This window comes from Pseudophryne corroboree, chromosome 1, assembly GCF_028390025.1.
Source record: "Pseudophryne corroboree isolate aPseCor3 chromosome 1, aPseCor3.hap2, whole genome shotgun sequence".
Classification (NCBI taxonomy): Eukaryota; Metazoa; Chordata; class Amphibia; order Anura; family Myobatrachidae; genus Pseudophryne; species Pseudophryne corroboree.
Genome location: NC_086444.1, coordinates 700040058 through 700055664, shown reverse-complemented (window position 1 = coordinate 700055664; position 15607 = coordinate 700040058). Strand labels below are relative to the sequence as shown.

The 15607-nt window shown below is 44.4% G+C and overlaps 1 protein-coding gene across 1 annotated transcript in view; it reads left to right on the top strand.

Annotated features, from left to right (window-relative positions):
* The window catches only part of TBXA2R (thromboxane A2 receptor), a 252123-nt gene that overhangs the window by 173928 nt on the left and 62588 nt on the right, over nucleotides 1-15607 (top strand). The window contains exon 2 of the mRNA XM_063914831.1: nucleotides 425-1412. Within this exon, the coding sequence (XP_063770901.1) occupies nucleotides 567-1412 (846 nt within the window). The 5' untranslated portion in view covers nucleotides 425-566. The remainder of the gene's footprint in view (nucleotides 1-424; nucleotides 1413-15607) is intronic.

Below are 15607 nucleotides of genomic sequence, written 5' to 3'. Positions count from 1 at the left end.
AACCTTAGAGTTTTACGGCAACCCCCTAAACCTTAGAGATCTATGCAATAACCTGAGCTTACTTAATGTTGTTGTGGGATTGTAAATTTAAATTACACAGTATATTTTACATAAAAAAAGTGTAAAACCAAAATAATTCAACACTCTTGAGCTAAAATGTTACAAATATATGTGAAGTGCAGGCCAAACAGCATTTTTCTGGACAGAAACCATAGAAACAAAATGTTACCATTCATTTTCCTCTACTTTTTCTCTTATACGTTTGAAAAAAATCAATGTACACATTTTATAATGGACTTTAACCTTTTAACTTTTAGTCAATGGTTAAACAATACTTAATATTCTGATTTAATTAATTAAAGAGAGTTCTTCAAAACTCAGATTTGTTTATTGTGTATATGTTAATTATGTATTTTTTTTACAGGTTATAGAGACTATATGAAGTCATCAAAGGACAAAGATGGCAATCGACTCAAATGTAATAATCCAGGAGAAGATGATAGCATCCTAATCTTTGTTACATATCTGCTCATTTTTGAAATACAATAGAGTCAAAGGAGCCTAGTATGTGTCTTGTAAATGGAGTTGGAACAAATCTATGCCCCACGATGGAAATAGGAAAAAGCAGTTCAGCTACACCTGTAGGCTTCTGTTTCCGATACATTAATATGACCATTTCCATGAGTGGCCAAAAGCCTATTACCTCTTTTTGGTTCTCAACTATTTTTGCAATCATTGGCCTTTCTTCTAACTTGTTTGCTCTTTGTGTCTTGGTCAATGCATCAAAGAAGACCCGAAGCCGCTCACGTTCCTCTTTTTTAATTTTTCTATGTGGTTTGGTGGTCACAGACTTCATGGGACTGTTAGTAACTGGCATTATTGTGGTGTCTTATCACATTACACAATTTGACTGGCAGGTTCTTGATGAAGATTGCCATCTTTGCAATTTTTTGGGACTATCTATGGTCTTTTATGGACAATGCCCTCTTTTACTTGGTGCAGCAATGGCTGCTGAACGGTTCTTTGGTATAAACAGACCATTTTCACGTTCTGCAAATCTGTCAAAAAGGAGAGCTTGTGGCATCGTGGTCATGGTGTGGTGCTTTGCTTTTGTTTTAGCTTTGCTTCCTATAATGGGCCTTGGACAGTATACCTTACAGTACCCAAAGTCATGGTGCTTCCTGACATTGCTACAAGACTCGAAGAATAAAGCTTTTGGTTTAATCTTTTCTCTGACCGGCATCTTCTGTGTCTGCTTCTCATTTATCCTAAACACTATCAGCGTGGTGACCTTGTGCAGAGTTTATCATGACCGAGAGTCTGTCCAAAGGCGCAGGGACAGTGAAGTGGAAATGATGGTGCAGCTCGTTGGGATCATGATTATTGCTAGTCTATGCTGGCTTCCATTACTGGTAAGTTTCTGACATTGCCAAGATAGCTGCCTTTTGCAATATAATGTACTAACTGTAATTATCAGTCTTGGACTAGCCATTAGAAATGACCCAGAGCTTCACTGGGATACAAGTCACAGAACTCCATAGGGACATCTAATATTCATAATCGATGGTAAGGGCTGCATTATTCCTTAAAATATACAAGTATTTCTGGTTAAATCTGAAGTGATGCGTACTCACTAGTTATACAGAAATTATTTAGAGGAGTTTAAAAATATATATCTGTATCATTTGTATATTATAGTCACATTATCTGTAATAATATAGTTGGTTGCTGCCATTAAATTAATTTAATACGCCTTTCAGACCGCATTGCTGGGTTGCACCCAGATTTTTGTTCACGGGTCCTTCCCAGGTGCGACATGGCTGAGATCCCTTTAACCACTTAACTGATGATTTTTCTCCTCAAAAACAGCTCTGATTTTGTCATTTTTTTCTTAATGGGTGAATTAGGTGAAGAGCATTAATTTAACCCTATCCATAATAATTTTAGTTAGAAAAAAAATAATTTTTTTTTTTTTTTTTTTTAAATTCCCCCCCAAACATCAAAACATAGATCGGGAACATCGCAACTTTCATTTTGAAAGCCGGGACAGCCTCCAGGTATACAGAGGGGATTGGTGGTGGTTTGGGGGGGTTAATTTACACTCCCCAGCAGCTGTTATTGTCTGTAGCCGCTGGAGGGGGGGTTCTGCCGCGTTGACCGATCATCAATGATCGGCAGCACTGCAATCAGTAGAGGAGAGTGCAGGGAGGTAGGTTATTGCTGCCAGTCTGAAAGGGGTGTTACATTCATGTTATAAAGTAAATGTTTTATTCACGCTCTTAACAGAGAAAGATTAAGTATTTTAATTTTGATAATTCTCGTATAAATATTAAATACCAAAGGAAGGCCTGTCATAAAAATGTTTTTTTCAAATGATGTAAATTTCCACTGTATTCCAAAACATATTTTCTGCAATGTAGGGGAATACAAACCTCAATGACATGGTTATGCGGGTAACATTACTATATGGTGCCCTCCTCTTACGTTCCCCATTGCAGGGGCGTAAGTTCATCCCAGTTGTGTGTGTGTGTGTATATATATATATATATATAGTGCCGTAACTAGGCATTTTAGCGCTGTGTGCAAGAAATTACATTGGCGCCCCCCCATGTAAGATAGGGGCAGTACGCGCCGTAGACGCGCAAAAAATATATGGGGGCGTGGCTTCATGGGGAAAGGGCGTGGCCACAAAATAATAGCAATTGATACTACGGTGCACAGTAGTCTCCATTATTCAAATTACGCTGCACAGTAGCGCCACTACACCAGGTAGAGCCCCTTTTATACATTACAGCAGACAGCGTCCCCCTTTTTACACATTACAGCAGACAGTCCCCCTTTACACATTACAGCAGACAGCGTCCCATTTTTACACATTACGACAGACAGCGTCCCCTTTTTTACACATTACGGCAGACAGCGTCCCCTTTTTACACATTACGGCAGACAGCGTCCCCTTTTATAACATTACAGCAGACAGCGTCCCCTTTTTACACATTACAGCAGACAGCGTCCCCGTTTTTTTTTTTTTTTTCAAAACAATGTTTATTGAAGAAAGGCAAAGATAGATGTACAAAATTCCATGTCTGGATTCATAGTGGAGAGGTACAAATAATAGAAATACGAGGTAGGTCAGGGTCATACAATAATGTCTTGGTATGTGGAAAATACATGCATAATTACATATAGTACATGTAAGAATTTGGTAATAAATTATATCCATAGGATATATTCCACTCCTATTGTCTAGGGTTACCATTTCGCTTAGTGAAATGTGAGATCTGGTATTAAAGAAACACGAAGGTATCTAGTGGAAGTAAAGACTTGTAATAAACCTCAGTATCTGACCATATAGCCCCTTAGCAGCTGAGAGACCACTACAGACAAGGAGAAAGAAAACAGAAAATGAAGAGATGATAACCCTTCTTCAAATAATTTTCTATTTTGTAAAGAAGATTGGTTAGGTAGAAATTTGAATTCGTATAGATTGTAGAGGGAAGAGAAATGAGAGGAGAAAGAAAGAAAAAAGAGGGGGGGGAGATGGAAGGGAAGGGGGGGGGGGTGTACTAGACATGAAAACAGGACAACATACAGCATCATTCTCTAAAGGAAAGATTATACCATAAGGTTGTCAGGTTGGATATATGTCCTGTCGACTGCGATAAGTAGATAGTATTTACCAGCTCAACACATTTCAAACTTAGCAAAGTTAATAACATTAATCAATCTGTCTATACAAATACCAAGTAGTGGGTTCGAAGATTTTCTGGATTCTGAGCTGAGTGGCGTTATCAAAGCTTTGTATAACAGTTTCCCATTTCCCATAGAATCTAGGGGCCCCTGACTCTATATCCGGTACTAGAGCCTGTCGCTCGTAAAATATGTTGTTTAGCAGAGAGGTTCTCACTTCTGCAATAGATGGAGATTGTCTGTGTAACCAATGGGTGAGAATTAGTTTTTTAGCGATAGTAAGGATAACTGTCAGGGCAGTTTGTGTGGTCCCAGGTCCCAGTCTGAAAAGCAGTAAAATAGACATGCGGTAGGGAGCTTGTTAATTCGAATTGAAAAGATACCATTAACATGGTTTATCAACTTGTCCCAGAAAGTTCTTATTTTCCTGCAGTCCCAGAAGTTATGATAGTAGGTGGCCTCAGCCATCCCACATTTAAAACATCGACCCGTAGAGGCCAGGGTGAAATAGGAATGCTGTTTCGGGGAGATGTAGGCTCTATTTAAGAATTTGAGGTGAGTTTCCTGCAAAGCTGCGGATTTTAAATATTTAAATGTGGGGGGCAGTTTGGACATAAGTACCGACATAGCCGGGAAATCAGGTATGTCCCGCTGCCAGCGTGAGTGGAGAGCACTTTGCAAAGGTGTTTTCCCTGAGTCTATGAGAATAGAATATAAATTACGCAGCCTATATCCTATGGTCAGATTAAAACGCAAGAGAGGGGTAAGAGGGTCAATGGCCGTATCAAGGGCCATTCCAGGTGGTAACGACCGTGCAAAATGACGGGATTGGAGGTACATATAAAATTGGGAGTTGGGTAGACCATATCTATCTGATAATGCAGAGAAAGAGTAGATCTTACCCCCAGGGTCAAAGATATCTCGAATGCACGAGATGCCCTTCTCCTTCCACGTCAAGTAAGCACGGCCGTCCAAACCAGGAGGAAATTGTGGGTTGCCCCAAAAGGTGGTGTAAGGGGAGTTAGAGGAGTTCCTGTGTAATCGTTTATTGATAGATTTCCAGGCTTTATAAGTGTCATGAAAGAGTATGTTGGATTTTATATGGGAAGGAATCAGTGAGGTAGGTGCATGAAGGAGAGCAGCAGGGGAGAAAGGATGGAAAAGGTGTTCCTCTATGTTGGGGAGAGTATATACGGAGCCACCAGAAAACCAATCAACCATGTATCGATACATAGCTGCATTTGAAAAAGCAGAGATGTCTGGCATCCCAAAACCACCCTCCGGCCTCGGCAGTCGCAAAATATGGCGGGATACCCTAGATTTCTTTTTTGCCCAGATGAATCTTGTAAACAGGGAGTCAAATCGTTGAATATCTGACTTGGAAAGTTGCAAGGGAAGCATCTGGAGGACATAGGATAATTTGGGAAAAATAAAGCTTTTAATAACCCCCACCCTACCAGACAATGATAGAGGTAAATCCATCCATCCGTTCAATATTTTCTCCGCCGAGGAGTATATCTGGTGGAAATTAGCAGAGTATAGGGCGTCCAGATTAGGGGGAATCATGATGCCTAAGTATTTAAGTGGAGAGCGGCAAATTGTGAATTGTGTCAGCATGGGGGATAGAAGGTTTGTGGAGTGACCAGGGCCTAGAGGGAGGAGGCAAGACTTGTCATAGTTCACGCGAAATCCCGAGAAAGAGCTAAAATGGTCTATAATGTGCTTTATAGCAGGGATGGAAAATTGGGGGTTAGAGATAAATAAAAGCATGTCATCGGCAAATAGACTGAGTTTCACTTCAGTCGACCCAACGACAATACCAGTATATTCTAGAGACATGCGCAGTGCAGTGGCCAGGGGTTCTATAGCTATAGCAAATAGAAGGGGTGAAAGGGGGCAGCCTTGTCTGGTCCCTCTATGGAGGGGAATGGGAGAGGACATATAATTGTTAAAGAGGATTTGAGAGGAAGAGTCATGATATAGAAGACGTACTGCATGGATGAAGGCCTCCGGGAACCTAAACCTGTGCATGGTGTCAAAAAGGTGATCCCATGTGACTAGGTCAAAAGCCTTCTCAGCATCAAGGGAGAGAAGGGCATAGGGGTTCTGGTCTCCCGAAGTCTCCAACCACTGCATGACAGTCAGTATCTTACGCACATTTACCGTAGAGTGGCGCCCCCATGTAAACCCTGTCTGGTCCTCCTGGATCAGAGAGGGCAAGAGCAGCTTTACCCGGTCTGCCAAGATCTTGGTATATATCTTGTAATCCGTATTCAATAAGGATATAGGTCTATATGAACTGGGAAGCAGGGGGTTTCTCCCTGGTTTATGGAGAATTTTCAGAATTGCAGCATTGAAGTATAGTGGAGGGGGTGCTCCGGACAACAGCAAGTTGAATAGTTCACAAAGGGGTTTGACCAATTGAGGGGCCAGTATTTTATAGTATTCATTGGTTAGACCGTCCGGTCCAGGGTTTGTTTGGTTTCAAACAGTGAATTGTATGGAGCACCTCCTCCTCAGTAATGGGGTTCAGTAGGGGTTGGGATGAGGTAGAAGACAGAGAGGGAAGCGTAAGGGAAGACCAGAAAGAGTGTTGTTGTTGGTGATCAATAGAGGGTCCAGAGTATAATGAGGAATAAAAAGACTGCAGAACCTCAGACACCTGGCCACAATCATGTACCACAGTACCGTCAGCCCTAGTTAAAGCATGGATAAGTGTTGGGGGATGTTGACCTTTCAGGAGATTTGAAAGCAATCGACTAGATCGATTGCCGAATTTATGGAATCTACATTGAGACATAAATGTCAATTTAGATTCAGTTTGGGTTAAGAGTTTGTCAAAAAGGGATTTCTGTTCATGGTAGAGTTTTCTGGTAATTGGGGTGGGGGACTGCGTGAACGCTTGGTAGGCGTCAGTAAGTTTAGATTGAGCATCAAGGTACAGAGCTTGTGTGTCTTTCTTATGTTTGGAGGTGAAGGAGATAATAGAGCCTCTTAGTACTGACTTAGACGTCTGCCAGAACAGGAGCGGTGATTCATTCTCTGCAGCTACATTACAATGTTTAAAGTCAGCCCATGATGCCTCCAGCATATTTCTAAATTGAATGGAATTGGTCAGGTGGGATGGGAAGCGCCATTGTCTGACAGGGCCTCTATTGGGGAAGGTGGCGAGAGCCATCCAGCAGACCGCATGATCCGACAAGGACACCGGTTCAATTTCAGAAGTCTGCACCCTGGTAAACATAGAAGCCGAGATGAGCAGATAATCGATTCTCGACAGTGTACCATGAGCAGCCGATAAACAAGTGTATTCACGGTCGACTGGATGACAGGCTCGCCACACATCCACCAAGTGCAGCTGTGACATTAAATATGGTAAACCATATTTGGGGGTATAACGGCTAGATCTGGATTTGGTATTCCTATCAAGAGCATTGGATACAGTAGAGTTAAAGTCACCTGCGAGTATCACCTGTTTATGAGAGTGTGGGTGCAGTTTAGCGGCAATGGACAGAAAAAAGGGTTGGGGATCAATATTGGGGGCGTATACATTACACAGGAGAAAACGTGAGTCATCTAGGGTGGCGTCTACTATGAGATATCTGCCTTCAGTATCAGATTGGGAGGAGTGAAGGTCTATTTGGACTGAGCGTCTAATCAAAATGAGTACCCCACGGGCCTTGGCAGTAAATGGGGCGGACGCCAGCACTCTCCAGCCCAGGCAGTTGAGCTTGTCAATCTCAGGGGGAAGGAGATGAGATTCCTGGAGGAATGCAACATCTACATGCAGTTTAGATAAGTAAAGTAAGATTTTCTTCCTCTTTATGGGGGAGTGGAAGCCACCTACATTATATGTGCCAATTTTTAAACTGGTCATCATTCTGCTGAAGAAAGGTATGATTCATGGCAATAAATAAAACCGATAATGTCATATCTACAAAATACATTGCTATCATGGACATAGAGAACCGACAGGACAAGACACAGAGAGGAGAGAACAATGGGTAGAAAAGGCGGGGAAAAGTAAAGCAGAGGATCCAGAAAAGAATGGATCAAAAGATTAGCATCAAAAGTGCACTTCGGGTACAAAGATAATCTAAATTGACCTATAGTTCGCCAAATGGAGAACCAGATAAGAACTCCAGGCCTGCCCCAGCCCTGGTACTGAGAAACAATAAGCATAGCTTATATATGGCATAAACAAAACATAACTCAGAATAACATGTGGAGAACTTTAGGTGGAAGGCGCCTTAGAGGAAGCATCCCATTCAGAATGGGATTAATGGTGAAATGGCACCCGACATAGCATTTATGTCGGTAAGAGAGGCGTCTCCTCCCACTAATAATTTCAAGAACTTCTAGCGATTAGCAGCTATAACATAAACAGATATATCAAAGCAATAGAGTAATCGCCAGTAAAGGAGGAGATAACCATGCTAAGGAATTTCATAGCCGTGGTCAGCAGTCAGGAGTCGAGTCCGTTGAGGGCAGGTGCAGTGAAGAACGGCCGTTCTCCTCTTCCAATAAATATGCTTCCGCATCAGCCACGGTGGAGAAGTCTGTAAATGAAGATCCTTTGAACAGGCGCAATCGTGCCGGGTATATGAGAGCGAATTTTCTATTTGCTTTGGCTAGGCGGGAACAAAGTGGGGTGAATTCACGTCGTGCCCTGGCCACCTCTGCCGAATAATCTCGGAAGATAAAAATCCTCACATCGTTCCATTGTAAATTCCGCTTGCGACGAGACGCAGACCAGATAGTGTCTTTGTGGATGTAATTTAGACAACGGAAAATAACAGCCCGGGGTCGGGAATCCTGCGTAGGCTTTGCAGGACCAATGCGATGGGCCCTCTCCACAATCATACCCGCGCAGGAATCTTGGATATCAAGCAGATCAGGCAGCGTGTCTTGTATGAAGGAAAAGAGTGCTGGCCCTTTAAGGGCCTCGGGCAGCCCGACAACCCTCAGATTATTTCGACGTGATCTATTCTCGAGATCGTCGACCTTATTAAGAAGCTGGTAATGGGATTTCTGAAGAAAGGCGCACTGTTCCTTTAAATCGGCAACATCATGAAATGTCTCCCCAAGGCGTTGTTCATTAGCCTGCACCCGTTTGGAAAGCTGTTTAAACTGTGATTTGATGTCATGCACTGCCTGTGTGACTTTGGCAGCATGAGATTCCATAATAGGGTTAATGGAGTCTTGAATGGCCTTTACCATATCGGAGTATGTAATTGGGCCCTCAGCCTGCTCTGTAGTCTTATTAGACTTCTGTGTAGAGGGGGCAGCATGTACAGGGAGAGCTGTGTTCACAGAGGAGTCAGAGGAGGAATGTAACTCACGATCTGTGTGCACTTGCTGCTGCTGCGGCTGTGTCTGCTGTCCGGCGGCCATCTTGGAATCCCCTTTTGTTTTTGCAGGACGTTGTTTGAGGGGCTTAGCCGCTTCTGGGGCGGCCAGGAAGCGCTCCATCAAGTGCCAGAGGTGTTCCCACAGGTAGGTGAGCGGTCCGGGAGCGGGCTGTAACGCTATGTGCAGCGTGCGGGCTAGCGCGGGCTGGGGCGGCACACGGAGCTCACACTGCTGCTGCTGCACGCAACGGCGCCGTACCCGGAAGTCTCTGCGTCCCCGTTTTTACACATTACGGCAGACGGTGTCCCCGTTTTTACACATTGCGGCAGCCAGTTTCCCTTTTTACACATTGCGTCAGCCAGGTCCGCTTTTTACATATTACGGCAGATGGTGTCCCCTTTTTTACACATTGCGGCAGCCAGTCCCCCTTTTTACACATTACAGCAGCCAGTCCCCCTTTTTACACATTACGGCAGCCAGTCCCCCTTTTTACACATTGCGGCAGGCAGTCCCCCTTTTTACACATTACGGCAGCCAGTCCCTCTTTTTACACATTGCGCCAGGCAGTCCCCCTTTTTACACATTGCGGCAGCCAGTCCCCCTTTTCACACATTGCGGCAGCCAGTCCCCCTTTTTACACATTGCGGCAGCCAGGCCCCCTTTTTGCACATTGCGGCAGCCAGGCCCCCTTTTTACACATTATGGCAGACGGTGTCCCCGAGAGAGAGAGAGAGAGAGAGAGAAAGAGAGAGAGATACTTACCATCTCCCCGCTGGCAGTCAGGCTCCTCGTGCAGCTCCCTCGGTGCAGGCAAGTGAGAAGGAGGAGGTGGGAGGGGGACTGGAGCCGCAGCAGCGCTGTTTCATTGGTAGTAAGCGCCGCTGCAGCTGTCCCCTCTCCTTCCGTATTGGCTGCCCGGCGCTGCTGTGGATGCTGGGATGGAGGAACCGCATCCCAGCATCCACAGCAGCGCCGGGCAGCCAATACGGAAGGAGAGGGAGCTGCTGCAGCGGCGCTTACTACCAATGAAATAGCGCTGCTGCGGCTCCAGTCCCCCTCCCTCCTCCTCCTTCTCCGCTGCCCAGCGCTGCAGCTCTCCTCCCCAGTGCGGCGGCGGCGCACGGCGCAGACTTCAGAGGCAGCATGTAATGAGTCAATTTGACTCATTACATGCCGCTGGCCGTGCGCCCTCAGGGCAACTGCGCTGTGTGCCAGGCCCACTTGGCACACACGTAGTTACGGCCCTGTATATATATATATATATATATATACTGTATATAAACACACAACTTACAGAATGATATAAATAGCGTTCTCAGTTGGTCTTCAGGGACCGGAGCCCACAGTGAATTGGCAGGGCTCCAGCTACACTGTGGTTCAGCCATCTGCAGCATGCAGAATCAGTGTTCAGTGGTGGGTACCATCTCACAGTCCAGCTGCAGCGGCAGATTCACCATTGCTTGCTGCAGCACAAGCTGAGCTGTACCAGGCGGGAGCCATCCTGTTCCTTATTGCAGGTGCAGGTGCACCATAGAGCCCCATTGGAAGAGCAGCGGTCACACATGGATCCTAACCACACATGTGCTGCTGTACATGCAGGTGCCCCTTCAGGGCTTGGAGCCCGGAGGCAGGCATATCCATTGCCTCCTATCCCATTGCTACTAATTACTGATGAGAACATTGTTTATTTTTTTTAAACATTTTTTTTGAAAGCTGCAATGAGTTTTGATGTTTATGCAGATGCCATTTGGAACTCATCTATAGTGAATAGATTAACATTTTTCAATTCTAGTTGCATTGGATGTTTAGTGTTTTTTTTCCACATAAACTCTTGCTTAAAAGTGTAAGAACTGTGCTTTTAAAAACAGATATACTGTAATTATTAAGGGGGTGATGTATCAAGCAAACCTTCAAAAGAGGATAGATGGAGACATTGCCCAAAGCCCATTACAAGCAATCGGATTCTAGCGATCATTCATCAAGTACATTCTAGCTAGAGTCTGTTTGGTTGTTATGGGCAACTTGTCTACCTGTACTATTTAGAAGGTTTGAAACACCTCTCCAGTAATGTAATGCTTTCTGTTCATTAAACATTTAGACATTAGTTGAATTCCTCAGTTGTAGCAGTGTCACTATGATGAACCCACTAAAAGTGAGCAGACATGTGGTCTATATTAATGAATGATATTGCTCAATGGTTCTTCTGCAGGGTTCCACACTGGACCTGATTCTGAGTTGCATGTAGTCACAATTCCAGTTACTGTATGTGAATATCCACATGTATTTTGAGTCATATGCATCTATAAGATCACACACCCACCAGTCCAGACTGCGAGAGCAGCAGTCATAACTAGTAACTAGCTGAAGAAAATAAAAATCTTGCCCACAACTCAGAATAGGTTGTTTCTGTGGCTACACTCCCACGGAATGCTTGTCTTAGTTGCAGCCTATTCATTCATCAGTGAGAAGCGTTTCAGAATTGCATGTAGCTGCTCTAATATACGTATGTCAGCTACGGTGCATGCTCAGCTTGTAAAAAACTTCTAGATGCACCCGCATTCATTCTCTTTGCATAGTCTTAATTTGGAGTAGGGTAAATCACAATGGTTTTCTTACACAAGTGAGACACACTTATTTACAGCTGTAAAATACATGACGTAACACTCAGAAAGTGCTAAATTTAAAATAAAAAAAAAGTAGAACAAAAACCAATCTGTAAAAAATAAATAACTGAAACCGCAGATTAGCTGATAGCAGATATCACAGACAGCAGAGACCTCAATGAGCTAATATTACAGATACTATCACAGCTAATTGCAGCTTTCGCCATCACTCAGCATTGTAACCAAATCACAAGCTTTAGACAGCGGAAATATGACTGTGGAGATACCATACCCAATGCTCTGGCTGCTGACTTAGAATAAGATCACCCTCTGATATCAGAGTTATTATCCATATAACCAAATTAGCAATTATAAAAAAAATAAAAACAAATAATAAAAGACTTGTTTTGGAATCTTCACAGGCAGAATATGAATCAGTTAATGGCTTGTGATGGACGTTCTATTAGATGAAGGTTCTGATAAGATGACAGTAGATTTTGCTCTACACTTTAATACAGTATGTCAGTAATACATTTACCTTCAAAAAAGTACTATTATGAAAAAATATGTTATACTTTTAAATGTAAGGTAAGTTGCTGTAAAGAGTAATACAACACAAACATTCTAACTTTTTTATATGTTTTTATATGTCATATGGTTGTACTTTAGGTATGTAGGTTTTGATTTGTCTTCATCAGATGTTATCTCTTGCTCCATTATTTTTGTTAATCTGGATTCTGCTACCTAGGCTATTAAAATAATTGTAAATTAATTAGCGATAATTTAATGCAGATATAATTAGTGATGAGCGGGTTCGGATCCTCGGGATCCGAACCCGCCCGAACTTCACCTTTTTTTTCACGCGTCCGAGCAACTCGGATCCTCCCGCCTTGCTCGGTTAACCCGAGCGCGCCCGAACGTCATCATCCCGCGGTCGGATTCTCGCGAGATTCGTATTCTATATAAGGAGCCACGCGTCGCCGCCATTTTTCACTCGTGCATTGGAGATGATCGTTAGAGGACGTGGCTGGCGTCCTCTCAGTTTCTATGTTCAGTGGGCTGCAAATATCTGTGCTCAGTGTGCTGCAAATATCTGTGCTCAGTGTGCTGCAAATATCTGTGCTGCAAGTGCAAATATCTACGTTCTCTGCCTGAAAAACGCTCCATATCTGTGCTCAGTGTGCTGCAAATATCTGTGCTCAGTGTGCTAATTGCTTTATTGTGGGGACTGGGGACCAGCAGTAGTATATAGTAGGAGGACAGTGCAGAGTTTTGCTGACCAGTGACCACCAGTATTATACGTTCCCTGCCTGAAAAACGCTCCATATCTGTGCTCAGTGTGCTGCAAATATCTGTGCTCAGTGTGCTAATTGCTTTATTGTGGGGACTGGGGACCAGCAGTGTTATATAGTAGGAGGACAGTGCAGAGTTTTGCTGACCAGTGACCACCAGTATTATACGTTCTCTGCCTGAAAAATGCTCCATATCTGTGCTGCATTGTAGTATATAGTAGGAGGACAGTGCAGAATTTTGCTGACCACCAGTATAACTATATATATAGCAGTACGGTACAGTAGTCCACTGCTCTACCTACCTCTGTGTCGTCAAGTATACTATCCATATTTCAGTTTTGCACAGTTTGCTGACCACCAGTATATAATATATAGCAGTACGGTACAGAAGGCCACTGCTCTACCTACCTCTGTGTCGTCAAGTATACTATCCATCCATACCTGTGGTGCATTTCAGTTTTGCACAGTTTACTGACCACCAGTATATAATATATAGCAGTACGGTACAGTAGGCCACTGCTCTACCTACCTCTGTGTAGTCCAGTATACTATCCATCCATACCTGTGGTTGTCACGTCTAGCAAAGTTTGAGGATCCGGCAGCTGAGATTTGCCCGAGGAGGTAGCAGGCTGTGAATGAACCAGATGAGGGGGATGGAGATGAAGGGGCTGGATATAGTTCCTTTGCATGGGACACGGAGCAATGAAGAACATAGGCGGGGTTTGAGAGTCAATGGAAAGTATTTATTATGTACAGGGCTGAGGTAGAGGACCGAGGCTGGAGCACGATGGTTTAAAGACGTGGCAGGGGGCGAAGAACTGTGGACTGTGATTTGAAAGACGAGACTGTAGATGAACTGTGGAACTGTGGATGGTGGTTGAAGACGTGGCTGGAGACAAGGACTGTGGACTGTGGTTTGTTAAACGAGGCTGAAGATAATAATCTGCAGGCTGTGGTCGGTGGTACAAAGGCGTGGCTGGTGAAGGAGATCTGTGGAGTGTGGCTTGAAATACGAGGCAGAAGACCCGGGGCCGACTGTGCCCAAAGAGTCTTACTGGACCGGGTTTTCCAGGAGCGCTTCCACAGGCAGTAACAGGCTAGAAACGGCAGGGCTGCAGCAGCAACAGAGAACCGACCAAGCAGGATCAGGAGGAACCAGAATACAGCAGGAATCCTGGGAGCTCAGGCTAAAGCACCTACAACAGGGTTGTAACTTGAAGCACTGGCATCCCTGTCCTAAACCAGCCCCCTTTTATAGGGAGAGCTTCCCCTGGATTGGCTGGAAGAAACAGGAAACAGGAACTATGCTTAAAACTTGGTCTCCAACATGGCGGCGCACAGTAATGCAGACTTTTTTGCAAAGCCACAATGCTCACTGCCCCTGGTCTCCTAGCAACGGCTCAGCAAGAGTGACCCGCTGTAGCGGCATCCCGCCGACACGAGCGGACCCCCTCACCTCTGCTACTGCTGCCCACGGATCTGGCGCAGCAGGCCACCTCCACCACTGCCCGCACATCGCCAAGGAAGCCAGCCCCGCGGCCCCAGCATACCGGTAAGACTCCGGACGCTGGCAGTGGTGCATTTCAGTTTTGCACAGTTTGCTGACCACCAGTATATAATATATAGCAGTACGGTACAGTAGGCCACTGCTCTACCTACCTCTGTGTCGTCAAGTATACTATCCATCCATACCTGTGGTGCATTTCAGTTTTGCACAGTTTGCTGACCACCAGTATATAATATATAGCAGTACTGTACAGAAGGCCACTGCTCTACCTACCTCTGTGTCGTCAAGTATACTATCCATCCATACCTGTGGTGCATTTCAGTTGTGCGCAGTATATATAGTAGTAGGCCATTGCTATTGATATATTACTGGCATATAATTCCACACATTAAAAAATGGAGAACAAAAATGTGGAGGGTAAAATAGGGAAAGATCAAGATCCACTTCCACCTCGTGCTGAAACTGCTGCCACTAGTTATGGCCGAGACGATGAAATGCCATCAACGTCGTCTGCCAAGGCCAATGCCCAATGTCATAGTAGAGAGCATGTAAAATCCAAAAAAATAAAGCTCAGTAAAATGACCCAAAAATCTAAATCAAAATCGTCTGAGGAGAAGCGTAAACTTGCCAATGTGCCATTTACGACACGAAGTGGCAAGGAATAGCTGAGGGCCTGGCCTATGTTCATGGCTAGTGGTACAGCTTCACATTAGGATGGAAGCACTCATCCTCCTGATGGAAAACTTAAAAGAGTTAAGATGGCAAAAGCACAGCAAAGAACTGTGCGTTCTTCTAAATCACAAATCCCCAAGGAGAGTCCAATTGTGTCGGTTGCGATGCCTGACCTTCCCAACACTGGACGGGAAGAGGTGGCGCCTTCCACCATTTGCACGCCCCCTGCAAGTACTGGAAGGAGCACCCGCAGTCCAGTTCCTGATAGTCAAATTGAAGATGTCACTGTTGAAGTACACCAGGATGAGGATATGGGTGTTGCTGGCGCTGGGGAGGAAATTGACAAGGAAGATTCTGATGGTGAGGTGGTTTGTTTAAGTCAGGCACCCGGGGAGACACCTGTTGTCCGTGGGACGAATATGGCCATTGACATGCCTGGTCAAAATACAAAAAAAAATCACCTCTTCGGTGTGGAATTATTTCAACAGAAA